This window comes from Talpa europaea (genome assembly GCF_964194135.1).
Source record: "Talpa europaea genome assembly, chromosome: 14".
NCBI classification, from domain to species: domain Eukaryota; kingdom Metazoa; phylum Chordata; class Mammalia; order Eulipotyphla; family Talpidae; genus Talpa; species Talpa europaea.
Genome location: NC_140082.1, coordinates 20,306,809 through 20,320,690, shown reverse-complemented (window position 1 = coordinate 20,320,690; position 13,882 = coordinate 20,306,809). Strand labels below are relative to the sequence as shown.

The following is a 13,882-nucleotide window of genomic DNA, read 5'->3' as shown; positions in this document are numbered from 1 at the left end:
AACATCACTAAGAATGTTTAGAAGGAATTATAGTGTTCATAATAATTTGAATTAAATAATTTCCTAAACCGGCTATTTATTCAATGTCTCGATATCTTAATTACAAAAAAGTAAACATTTTAAATATTAACTTTTGCTAACAAAACAGAAGGAATTGCTATAGGCAATCAGATTTTTTTAAGTGAATAATTTATTTTTCGTATTTTTTTATTTTATACATTTTTTACAGCATTTTTCATTTTTGCACAATGCATGCACTTTCATCTTGTTTATAATCCCCATACAATTCCCACCTACTCCCTCCCCTGCCTCACCCTCCCCCCCCCAGTGTCTCTAGTTTATAGCTGCTTGTTGATTTTGATTTTTACTTTATTATAATTAGGTTTTTTCCTGGTCTCTTATTTAGGTGTTCTAAATCCCTGCGATGAGTGAGACCATCCAGTATTTTTCTTTTTCTTTCTGGCTTATTTCGCTGAGCATGATCCCTACCAGCTCCATCCATGTTGCTGCAAATTGCATGAGCTTATCTTTTTTGATTACTGAGTAATATTCCATTGTGTATAGGTACCACTTCTTCTTGATCCAGTCATCTATTTTTGGGCATTTGGGATCTTTCCATAACTTAGCTATTGTAAATAGTGCTGCTATAAATGTAGGGGTGCAGGTGCCCTTTTGGCTTTTTTTTTAAAGATTTACTTATTTATGCATACAAGAGCTGGGGCACAGGCCAGAGATGTGGGGGGTGAGAGGATTCACCAGAGACAGAGTGGGGAACAGAACAGGCAGACTGACTGAAATACACTGCTGAAGGGAGCAGCAGGTGAGGCAGAAAAGGTGTCTGCTTCGCCATGTGGGTTCCTCGTTGGCCGGTTGGGGGATCGAACTCGTGCTGCAGAGGCTGCAGACAGCTTCATAGGTTGCGTCTTAACCTCTTGCACCACCAAGGAAGGTCCCAGGTGCCCTTTTGAATTAATGTTTCTGTGTCCTTTGGGTAAATACCTAGGAGTGGAATTGCTGGATCATATGGAAGCTCCATCTTTAGCAGGCTGAGGAATCTGCACACAGCTTTCCATAGTGGTTGGACCAGTTTGCCTTCCCACCAACAGTGCAGGAGAGTTCCTTTTTCTCCACATCCTCGCCAATACTTGTTGTTGCTAGCTTTTTTTAATATGTGCCATTCTCACTGGTCTAAGATGGTATCTCATTGTAGTTTCGATTTGCATTTCCCTGATTACAAGTTATGTTGAACATTTTTTTCATATGCCTGTTGGCCATCTGCATTTCCTCTTTGGAGAAGTTTCTTTTTAGCTCTTCTGCCCATTTCTTGACTGGATTATTTACTTTGCTTTTGTTGAGTCTCATCACCTCTTTGTAGATTTTTGTGATCAGTCCTTTATCATTAGTGTTGTGTACAAAAATTTTCTCCCAATTGGTAGGGTGTCTCTTTGTTTTGGTTACAGTCTCTTTTCCTGTACAGAAGCGCTTTAATTTGATGTAGTCCCAGCTGTTTATCTTTGCCTTCACTATCACTGCTTTGGATGATGTGTCTTTAAAGATGTTACTGAGGTGTATGTCATGTAGTATTTTCCCTGATATTTCCTTCTATGTATTTTATGGTTTCAGGTCTCATGTCTATTTTTTAATCCATTTTGTGTTGGTTTTTGTGCATGGTGTGAGGTAGTAGTCAAGCTTCATTTTTATGCATGTAGCGACCCAGTTTTCCCAGCACCATTTATTGAACAAACTTTCTTTGCTCCATTGCATATTCTTGCTCCTTTGTCAAAGATCAGTTATTCTGTGGGTTTATTTCTGGATTTTCTATTTGGTTCCATTGGTCCGTGCTTCTGTTCTTGTTCCAGTACCATGCAGTTTTGATGTTATGGCTTTGTAGTATAGTTTGAAGTCTGAGAGTGAGATACCTCCATTCCCTTCTTTTTTTCAGGAGAGCTTTGGCTATTCGGGGTTTTCAGTGGTTCCATATGAATTTCATCAATATTTGTTCTATTTCTTTGAAGAATGTCATTGAAATTTTTATTGGAATAGCATTGAATCTGTAAATTGCTTTTGGTAGGATGGCCATTTTGATAATGTTAATTCTTCCAATCCATGAGCAGGGGATGTCTTTCCATTTCTTTGTGTCTTCTTCTATTTCTTTTAACAGTGTTTTATAGTTTTCTTTGTATAGGTCCTTTACCTCTTTTGTTAGGTTTATTCCCAAGTATTTTATTTTTTTTTGTTTCAATAATAAAAGGGATGGTTTTCTTGATTTCTTCTTCCTCAGATTTATTGTTTGTGTATAGGAAGGCTACTGATTTTTGTGTGTTGATTTTGTATCCTGCTATTTTACTAAACTGATTGATTAGTTTGATTAGTTTTTCTGTGGCGTTTTTAGGATTCCCTAAGTATATTATCATATCATCTGCAAATAGTGATAGTTTAACTTCTTCCTTCCCTATTTGGATTCCTGTTATGTCGTTCTGTTGTCTTATTGCTCTAGTTAGGACTTCCAGTATTATATTGAAAAGCAGTGGTGACAGTAGACATCCTTGTCGTGTTCCAGATCTTAATGGAAATACTTTTAAGTAAAGTGAATAATTTAGAAATACACTCTTAATGAAAAACATCAGAACTGTAGAACTGGGAGTCACAGAAACAAACTCTACTAAAAACCATCATAAGGGCCTCCCCGGTAGTGCAGTGGTTGAGCGCTGGGTTGCAAAGCTGCCCACAGCCTCTGTGCCGCCGGTTCGATCCCCGGCTACTCCCCGGCCACCGGAGGAGGGACCCACATGGCTCGCAGACCTCTCCTACCGCCCGGTGCTCCCCTCAGCAGTGCACTTCGGTCCTTCTGCCTGCTCTGCTCCCTGCTCTGGCTCTGGTGAATTCTCTCACCCTCCTGCGCTTCTGACTGTACCCAGTGCTTGTATAAATAAAAAATAAATCTTTAAAAAAATAAAAATAAATAAATAAATAAAAACCATCATAAATGTCACTCTGGACATAATCCAGGTCATGTGCATCAGTTTACAGAGAATAAGAGAAAGCTAAAGACTAGTTAAGACACAACTAATTAGTGATGGAATGAAGACTAGAATCAAGCTTCCGACACTTGGACAGTAAATGTAAACTTTTGAGAGTTCATTTGCCAGGCACTAGGCAGATAATGAAAATATGGAAATAAACAAAACAAATTTGGTCTTGCTTTCCTACAGACTAGCATCAAGCGTCAAATAAATATAATGAATGCCACTGAGGAAATATACACGATTCCAGTGGTATATTTAACAGAGTACAAATGGATCTAGTGGGCAAGAGAAGAGGTCTTTTAAGGACATAATCTACCTATGATTGCTATCTACAAACATCCTTGTCACTTCTCTCCTTCCTTAAGAATTCTAGCATCTAGCTCACTAGTTCACCACTGTTCCTATCATGATTCTCAGTGATGTCAACATTTACTCAGATAATCCACCTATAACCCTTGTCTCTTATTCAACTGATCTGAACTTTTTCTTCACCACAAGCAAAAACTCTCATGGTCATCACTAATAATTACACCATTTCCAAAAATCTAGATTTCAAAAATTTCATTATGAATATCCAACCTCTATCTTTGCAATTTACTTAAGTATTTCAATCCAACTAGCCTTTGATATCACAAGACTGCCTACCCATTAGCCCTACCCATGTCCCAACTAGTATGAGCTCTAAGAATAAAATATAGATCAGATTCTGAAGAGTTAGCACCAAAAAAAAAAAAAAAAAAGTAAAGTAGTTCTGCATCAATAAACTACATTGACTGCTTACTGAAATATATTTGGGATACACTGGGTTAAATAAAACGTATTGCTAAAATTAATTTCAAAGTTTATATATTTTAAAAGATAGCTACTAGAATTTTTTAATGACATGTGATTGACATTTTTATTCATGCTGACCTGTTATCTGAAGACAATAAACACTGATGTCTCTGGCCTAGCTATGTGATTGTCTAACAGGTATCTCATACCTAACATGTGTACAATAGGTCTCGTGATATATCCCCCATTCCCATGTGCTACCATCCACTGATGTGCTTAAGAACAAAATATAAACCAGAAGTCAAGCTTAGATTCCAATTTTTCCTTCATAATCCACATCCAATCTACATAAATCCTACTGCTTTAAAAATATCCAACCTCTGTCCTCAATTCCTTATTCCGCCTACTTTTAAAGTATAAGCCATGGTCGTTTCCTGCCTAACTACTACAATACCATCCCTGCTGAGCAACTGCTCTTAATTTCCCTTCATATGTTTTCCACTCAGCAGTCTGAACTGTTTAAAAAGTCAAATCAAGTACTCTAATGATAACCCCATCACACTTAGATAAAATTCAATCTCCTTTCAAGGCCCTATACAACCTGGCCCTTCTCTTTGATCTCTCTCCTACCAGCCCTGCCTTCTCATTACCTACCTACCAACCACATCATCCTTACAAAGATTTTCCCCATCTGGGATGCTTTGTGCTTCCGTTTTCCTTAGGCCTTCACAAGGAAAAATGCCCTATCTGCCTTCCAGGTCTCGGCTCAAGGGTAACCACCACAAAGAGTCACTTACTACCTTCCCTAAAATGATCCTCTTTCCCAACCCCAATTTTCTGTATTCTGCCTCTCTGTTTATTTTCTAAACAGCACTCTTCCTTTCTGAAATAAATTTTACCTTTTGGTGCCAGATATAAAAGGCCACATATTGTATAATTCCATTTATATGAAACGTAAAATAGGTAAATTCATAGAAATACAAAGCAAATGGATGCCAGGTGCTGGGGTGTGGGCCAAAACAGCTGATGTATATGGGTGTTTTGGTTTCGGCTTTGTTTTTTTTGGGGTGACAAATATATTTTGAAACTATTAATGTGAGGGCTGCACAAAACTGTGAATATACTAAATACCACTGAACTGAACACTTTTCAATGGTTAGCCTTCTAGTATATGAAATTCACCTCAAAAAAATTCCACTATGAAGCAAATAATAGTTATATTTTAATCAACCTATGGCAGAATTCACTAATAAAAGAATCTGTCAATTAAAAATATATTAACTGGGGCCTCCCCGGTGGCGCAGCGGTTGAGCGCTGGGTTGCGAAGCTGTCCGCGTTCTCTGCGGCACCGGTTCGATCCCCGTCTGCTCCCCGGCCACCAAAGGAGGGTCCCACATGGTGCGCAGACCTCTCCTGCCGCCCGCTGCTCCCCTCAGCAGTGTACTTCGGTCCTTCTGCCTGCTCTGCTCCCCGCTCTGGCTCTGGTGAATTCTCTCACCCTCCTGCGCTTCTGACTGTACCCAGTGCATGTATAAACAAAACAAACAAACAAATAAATAAATAAATAAAAACATGCCTCTATAAAAAAAAATATATATATATATTAACTATTTAAAAAACTTTCGGCCTCCCTGGTGGCGCAAGGGGTTAAGCACCGCACTATGAAGAAATCTGCAGCCTCTGCAGCAAGAGTTCAATCCCTGCCAGGGAGGTAACCCACATGGTGGAGCAGACCTCTCCTGACTTGCCCACTGCTTCCCACAGCAGTGTATTTCAGTCAGTCCACCTGTTCTGTTCCCCACTCTGTCTGCTGTGAATCCTCTTATCCCCAGCATCTCTGGCCTGTGCCCCAGCTCTTGTATGCATAAATAAATAAATCTTTAAAAAAATTTTTTTCTACTTATTTTTTTAATAAACAATTGTACTTTATTTATTTATTTATTTATTTTAATTTATACAAGCACTGGGTACAGTCAGAAGCGCAGGAGGGTGAGAGAATTCACCAGAGCCAGAGCAGGGAGCAGAGCAGGTAGAAGGACCGAAGTACACTGCTGAGGGGGAGCAGCGGGCAGCAGGAGAGGTCTGCGCGCCATGTGGGACGCTCCGCCAGTGGCCGGGGAGCAGCCGGGGATCGAACCGGCGCTGCACAGGCTGCGGGCAGCTTCACAACCCAGCGCTCAACCGCTGCGCCACTGGGGAGGCCCTCTACTTCTTTTTGTCACAAGAAAGTTGTAATAACATTTTTTCTTTTCCCCATTTACAGAAGCTATAGAATGGATTTTAAAAGCCCTTATATTTTAGAAATACACATGAAAATATTTACAGACAAAATGATATGTTAAACACAGGCTTCACAATTATGGTAAGGAGGGCCTGCCTGGTGGCACAAGGGGTTAAGACACAACTTATGAAGCTCGCCACAGCCACCGCAGCATGAGTTGGATCCCCAGCCAGGGAGCGAACCACATGGCGCAGCAGACCTCTCCTGACTCGCCCACTGCTCCCCTCAGCAGTGTATTTCAGTAGATCTGCCCGCTCTGCTACCCACTGTCTCTGGTGAATCCTCTCACCCCCCACACCTCTGACCTGTACCCCAGTTCTTGTATGTATAAATAAATTTTTAAAAAATAAAATTATGGTAGGGAGACAGGAAAGGGGCATGACCATGAGTTGATAGTTACTACTAACTAAAGTTCAATGATGAATATATTGGATATGATATTATACTACTCTTTCCATTTCCAGATGATTGAAATTTTCCAAAAGTTTTAATTACTATGCTAATAATTAGTAAAATAAGACTTAAAATTAGTTTCCTTATACTTTAAACTATACTTGAGATAATCCTACTAATATTCTTTAGTAGATGTAAAAAGCAATTCTGCAAACATTTACTGAATGTAAGTACAGATGCCTATCAAGCTCAGAATCCATTTGATAACAAAACCACCATCTTCCTTAGGCTGTTTTGTTTAGTTTACTTTCAGATTTTCTTTACAAACATTAATTCATTACCCTATTTTGGAGAAATTTTCAAAATTAGTATATTCAAGTTTAATTGAACTTATTTGACTTGACACAGAGTGGTAACAAATACTAAAAAATCTTAAGTCTCCTTTCTAAGGAATTAATGTTTACTGTTGAAATGATCAGGTGAGCTATTTTCTTTAAAAACAAAATCCAATAGTTGCCATTTTCCACATGCCTTATCTTCTCAATGCTGTACTTTCTTTAAAAAAAAAAAATCCTTATTTTTGTTGGCAAGAATCTCATTAAGTTTTAAGGTCTAGAAAACTTATAGTCTGAGGTTTGACTATTTTTTCTTCCAAAAACCAGACTATAACATCATTAAAATTACAATCAACAGAAAAAGACATTAGAAAAATAAACAGTTCCCCCACCAAACTTTTTAACATTTCCAAATTAGCATTGAGCTATTACTTTTACTTTACTTTTTTAACCTTACCAACACCATTTTCATGGATCTTATAAAATTAAATCTACATAGTCTCCTAATGTTTGAATCAACCTCTTGTTCCAATATGAGCACGCTTCCTTTCTGGCTAATATAGTCATATCTGTTAACTCATAAAATGTGTAGTTCCTAGGACATAATTGCACCAAAGATAAATAGTGCTATTTAAATGTCCACAGACCACACCTCCAATTCAACAAATACCTCTTTTCCACTACAAGGAGTATTATTAGCATTCTTCAGCAATCAGAACCAACTGGAGAAAACAGAAGCACACAGAAGGAATTAGAAAATTGTCCTTATCCTCCGGGGGGGTATTTCAACAGCTTTCTAAAAAATCCTTTCCCCAAAACTTGCTGAAACACAAACATATTAAAACCAGGGACCTAAAAAGACCAGGACAGATGAAGGTATTACATATTAAAGCTTTTATTAGTATTAAAGTTACAAAAAGAAAAAAAAAGTAATTCGTTTTAATAGAAACTTTCAAATGATACACAGTCCTAAAGAATACTCCATGTTCTTGAGAGTATTATTAGTAAGAACTGGTCTTACATTCCATCCTTACAAAGACTTTCATAAGACCTAATATGCAAGGTCAAATCCTGTTTGGACAACAGAACTAACAAACATGTTATGAGAGGGCGTGGGTCAATCTAACAACTGAACATCATCCATAAAATTATCTAAAACCCTGTTTGGTTTTTCTTTTTATTGCAATATAAATGACATAAAACATCCATTGCAGGTATAGGACATAATGGACTCCATATCTGCATATACTACAAAAAGATCACCACAGTAAGTCTAGTTAACATCTGTCACCACAGTTGCAACTTTTTTTCCCTTGTGAGAACTTTTAAAATTTATTCTCTGAAATTTTTAAATATGTAATACAATATTTTTAATTGTAGTCACCACACAGTACATTACTAAAGTCCTATTTAACTCATTCAGATTTCCAACCCGCTTTACTGAAACTTCAAAGAGTCAAAGAATTCTAAACCACTTCCAAACCATCCTAATCCTCAATCACTTTGACCATCTTTATCTGAACTTAGCTTTGTGGAAATATCAAAGCTACCCAAAATATTTCAAGACATTTTGTCAATTTCAACTTATTCTACAAATTTTCTTATAACTGCAAAGCTGAATCAGAACGAACAGGAGAGCGATGCAAAGAAAGGAAAAGGACCCACTGAACTCAGTGAAAAACTAGCCTATGACTCCCATAACACTACACTTCAAGTGCCAAAACTCTCATCCCTTGGCAACCCAGGCAAGTCCCCAAGTTACAGTCACACCTGGTTTTCACGTTTACAACCTACATCTCAGAAGAACCAATGGGAAAAGCACTGTTTAGATTCCCAGACATGCTGAGGAAGAATCTGAGTTCTAGATGCATCAGTGTCAGGAAAGAACAGAATTCTAGACTCCTGCACACAGAAAAAATAAAGCCTGTGGAGTCTGCGGAAGTCAGAAATCCCAACTGCCAATTACTAACTGCATGATCAAACAAAAGTTATTTAACTTTTCTGAGTTCTGATAAAAGATAATAGAAATCAACCAGAAAAATCTATGAGTAGGTACTCAATAAATAAAAAGTTCTATTGCCCTCTTCCCTTTTCCACTACCCTTTGCACATTCTTTTTATCCCGTTTTACAGTAGGTACCCAATCCAGTATTCAGATCTTAGGATACAGAATCAGAAAATCTAGGTTTGATTCCAGACACTATTTAAAATGAGATGTGAAACTTTATTAGGCTAGGTATTTAATGCCTCTGAACATCAGATTACTCATCTGAGAGAGAAAAAAAGGCATCCAATTATCATAATAATTAAGTGACACAGTTTATCGACTGGGGTAAATTGTACAGTGCCAGAAATGTTACCTACTTCTACCTACTCCAAAGTGCTCTTGCTCAAGGGACCTTCCTGGTGGTGCAGGGGGTTAAGACGCAACCTATGAAGCTATCCACAGCCACTACAGCATGAGTTCGATCTCCAGCCAAGGAGCTACCCACATGGCGCAGCAGACCTCTCCTGACTCACCTGCTGCTCCCCTCAGCAGTGTATTTCGGTCACTCTGCCTGTTCTATTCCCCACTCTGTCTCTGGTGAAGCCTCTCACCTCCACACCTGTACCCCAGCTCTTGTATCCATAAATAAATAAATCTTAAAAAAAAAAAAAAAGTGCTCTTGCTCAAAAATTACCTGCATTCCATGCCAAAAGTGCACAATGATCAAATGAGCAAATAATAAGTCCTGGGATGAGGAAAGCAAGCTAAATTAAGTAGCCCATTAACAGCATTATCTTTATATTCTCAGTTAGAATATACATGGTAATTCATATAAAGTTTCTGTTGATGGAATTCCAGGTAAAAAAATGGAATTAAATTAAAAAGTTTAGCTAGGATATATGGAAGACTTTTCTGTCCTTAGTCAACCTAACAATCTGCATGCAGGGAAATATGAAGCAGCTTCTACCACTTTTCATTTAGCTACCCTTCTTATTTCCCAAAATAGTTTCCAAAGGCAAAAGCAGTATGGACATTAAAGGAGAACAAGGAAAATTAGTCAGATGAATGAGTGGGTACAAGTTGAGGAGTGACTATTCTTGAAATAATCCAACAGAAAAAAATGAAACTAAAGCAGGATAGAGAGGTAGATTTCTATGTCTAAAGAAATGTGTGGGGCCTCCCTGGTGGCGCAAGGGATTAAGTCTCAGCACTATGAAGCTGTCCGCACCCACTGCAGCACAGAGTTCCATCCTCAGCCAGGAAGCTAACCCTGGAGAGGTCTGATGCAGCAGACCTCTCCTGTCTGGCTGCTCTCCTCAACAATGTATTTCGGTGTATCTGCCTATTCTGCTCCCCACTCTGTCTCTGGTGAATCCTCTTACCTCCCGCACCTCTTGCCTATACTCAAGTTCTTGTATGCATAAATAAATAAACCTTTAAAAAGTAAATGTGTGGGTTTAAAAAAAAAGCACTCTCTACTTTAAATAGTTCCCCATAACAATTTCAAAATCACTTTCAAGGTGGAATACCCTTTTGAGAAGTTTTACTATTAATAATACAATTTAACAAAGTCATTAGGGCCCAAAGAGCTAATAAGTACTCAAGCACTTAATTGCACTATAGTCAAAAGAACCTGTCTGCTAGTACAGCTGAACTAAATTGTAATTCCAAACTGTAGGAAAGTAACAAAATGAAAATTGAATTCTCAAAAATCACTAACTTATTCACCTTGGGTATAAAAAATTATCACAACACAAGTGACCACATACTTTCTCTGTGAAAGTATGTAGAGAGTTGGTTAAAACTCAGTAAGACTCACAGAAAGAATAGGGAAAAATCTCAAAAGACATTCAAATGGGTATTTCTAATATTATTTGCACTTGCAGCATCAAAGGTAGAGCACAGCACAGTCAGCTACTTCATCACCTTCCACAGAGTCTTCATCATCTTCTGCGCCTGTCTGAGCACTGATCCTATCTGTACATCTTCAAAAGGCAGCTAGTAGCTTGCATAATGCAGCCCAAAGTTTAAAGACTACCAGATAAACATTGCTATGGGTGAATTTCATCTCCCACACCCACCTCCCCACCCCCAAGTAAAATCAGAATACCTCACTGGAGTCAAGTCTAGGGCCACCAAAAAAACTTGGACCCACTGACATGGTAGATCTTGGCACCATGGCACTAGCATGTTTAAAGTAAGAGATCACATAAGAAATAACATGTCAGAATCAGGGATATTACTGATGATTAGAAGTGCTGCAAAGTTACATGACTGGAGGTAGGAGGGAAGGAGGAGAAAATGAAAGGGGTCAAAGGGGAAGGAAAGAAAAAAAAAAAAACCTTACAGCACCCAACTACCTGAAAAAAGAAATAAGTCAACAGACAGGTCAAAACACGTTTGCATTTGCCAACACGTAGCAGTTACCACACCATATATTTGTTAGATTTCCCAACAGACAAAACAAAAAGAAGTCACTTCTTTATGAAGTACTTATCTGCCTACTTCTACAAAGCAATGAATGTTTTGGAATGGGGGCATTTAAATTTAAGTTCCTGTGCTGTCCCTCAGACTTTCAAAATCTTTAAAACTTTCAGCAAACTGAGATTCACTTCAATTTAAGGCTTTTCATGTTAACTTGAATGAATTTTAGTTTTAACACCAATAAGCTATAAAATCAATTTCCTGTTTGAAAACTACAGCTACATTTCTACTATCTATTAAAGTAGTTTTAAAAGGTCAAATACAAAGTTTGCAGAAACAAGTAATACAGTAGATATGGCAAGCGTTCAATTCAACAAGTTTATTTATCAGTAGAATTCCTAAAGTAAAAGCTTGAAAAAAAAAATGTATGAGATAAATTCCTAGTAGTGCTACTGAAGATACAATGTTACTAATATGGAAATTGAGAAATATTCAAAACATTCTGAAAACAGTATCCCCTTCTAAAAATAAAGAGGAGGAAAAGCATTTGCCAACACAGAAACTATTGGTTCTTAAAAATGATAATCACATGGAAGACATATCTATAAAAACTTCTAAACTGCAATACTCTAAACCTTTCAAAGCCCCTTTTGGACATGCCTTCCACTAGCCAGGGAGTTTCTGGTGCCATTACATTGCTACAGAGGACTCTGCTACTTTATTTGCTTCTATAGCAAACTGTTGGCTTATGCAGTTAAAGATCTGCAAAGGAACTCCCACAGCATAATCACTTTCAATCACTGAAATAAAAGCAAACAAGAATCTGTCACAGATACGGCCCCTAGAATTATCTAATAAATTTACAGTAAACATTTTGCGTTCTCGTTCTGACCCGAAATATGTTCCGTAATCTCGCTGGATCCACGTTCTCTACAATTACTTCGGTTGCAGAGAAACCTCAGAAAATAAGCAACCGGTGATTACACCATTCTATTTTAAGTTACTTAGGAAGCTAACACTTCAAGAACTTTTGGGCAAGACAGCGGATTTAAGACATTTTTTCCCCAAGTAGCCGACAACAATTGTGTTTTATAATAATGATAGCCCAAATAATTTCTGTCAACATCACAGTGGGGCGGAACTGAAAATGATGGGGGGGGGGGTGAGAGGGGACCCCGATTTGAAAATGGACAGGCGGGCAGCCTGACAAACCTTCAATTAGAAGAATTGGAAGATTAACTTCTCTTCTCCTCTGCGCCCTCCCTCACTCCCCACCCGCTTCCTCCTCTCCTCGGGGAGGTCTGTGTAATGTGACTCATGACAAATTTTTAAAAAATAAATAAATAAAAGACACACCCTCTGGGTTGAACTGACATAATCGCCCCCACCCCGCTTTTCCTCTCCCTTCAGCTGCTCCTCCCAGCGCCTCCTCCCTGCCCTTTCCTCCGCCGGCCCCAGACCCCACTCCGGGTGGGGAGCCGCGGGGCGCGCCCCCGGGTCAGCGGCGGCGGGCGGGAGGCTGTTGGGGGGCCGCGCGGCCCGGGGTGGGGGGGCCGAGCCCGCGGGGAGGCGGGCGGCCAGGGGGCGCCGGCGGCTGCGGGCTCCGCGGTTCCCTCGCCCATTTTTCTGTCTCTCCCTCCGCGGCTTCAACCCCCACAGCCACTTCCTGTACCGCAGCCCGACTCCCTCAGCCCCGCCGCCCGGTCCCTGCCCGCCCGCGGCCGCGGCCGGGGTTCGGGGTTCGGGGTTCGGGACGGAGGCGGCCGCCCAGGGCAGGGCAGGTCCCCACCCCGCCCAGGGGGCTGGTCACTCGCGCGGCCGGCGCCGGGTCCGCGGCCCCGACCGCCCGCCCCGCGCCGCGCGCTCACCTGTATGTAGTTGTTCTCACAGTAGTCCGCAACCCGGGTCAGGTTCTGGTAACTCTCTATCAGCGCCCGCTTGCCAGACGGGATCTCCTCCTCTAGTAACATCTGCAGCTCTGCCATTTTCCACCCCTCTGCATCGCTTCCTCTCGCGTTAAAGAGACAGAGGCAGCGGGAGCCGCGGAGGCTCGGGGCACCTCTCAGCCCGGATACAAATCGCCTACCCGCCCTCCCGCCTGGTATTGTGGGACGGCGCCCCCGCCCCTTCCTCTGCACTCCCTCCGCCCACCTCCACCCGCGGCGCGCAGCCACCTTAGTCTCGTTCCCTCTCGCGAGGATTCATGGCTGGTTTGGCAGCACCACCATTCCCGTCCCGCCCCGCGGGATTTTTTTTTTTTTCCCTTTGGCAGGGAATTCTGGGAAATGTGGTCTCTCGCTCTCTCGCGGGCTGGGTGACTCATCAACAGCGCATGCGTCCAGGTAGCGTTGGAAACAACCGAGAGGGTAAGGAAGTGTTGGAACGAGGTGGTTGAAGTCTGGCGTTTGCTGACAGCTCCGAGAGATGGCGCCACAGAGTAATAAAACCGGTTTCTCCAGAAGGCAGTGAAACTTGGCGAAAGTTAGGGAAATGACAGTGAATCAGAGATGTCGATTGTGATAAAGATCAAAACGGGAGGGTGTTCCTGGTGGCGCAAGGGGTTAAGCACCGCGGTATGAAGCAAGCCGCAGCCTCTGCAGCGCGAGTTCGATACCTGACCAGGGAGCTGGCCCACAGGGCACAGCAGACCTCTCCTGCCTTGC

At 40.8% G+C, this 13,882-nt stretch overlaps 1 protein-coding gene across 32 annotated transcripts in view; it reads right to left on the bottom strand.

The window, feature by feature from the left end:
• Positions 1-13,204, bottom strand: part of ABI1 (abl interactor 1) — a gene marked incomplete at both ends in the record, with an annotated part of 69,507 nt that extends 56,303 nt beyond the window's left edge. For 31 of the 32 annotated variants that reach the window (XM_084254404.1, XM_084254434.1, XM_084254415.1 and 28 more), the window contains one exon: positions 13,088-13,204. In XM_084254404.1, the coding sequence (XP_084110530.1) occupies positions 13,088-13,204 (117 nt within the window). Of the gene's footprint in view, positions 1-13,062 lie in introns of all 32 variants that reach the window. The other variant, XM_084254426.1, reaches the window with a different exon arrangement.
• Positions 13,205-13,882: the final 678 nt, after the last annotated feature.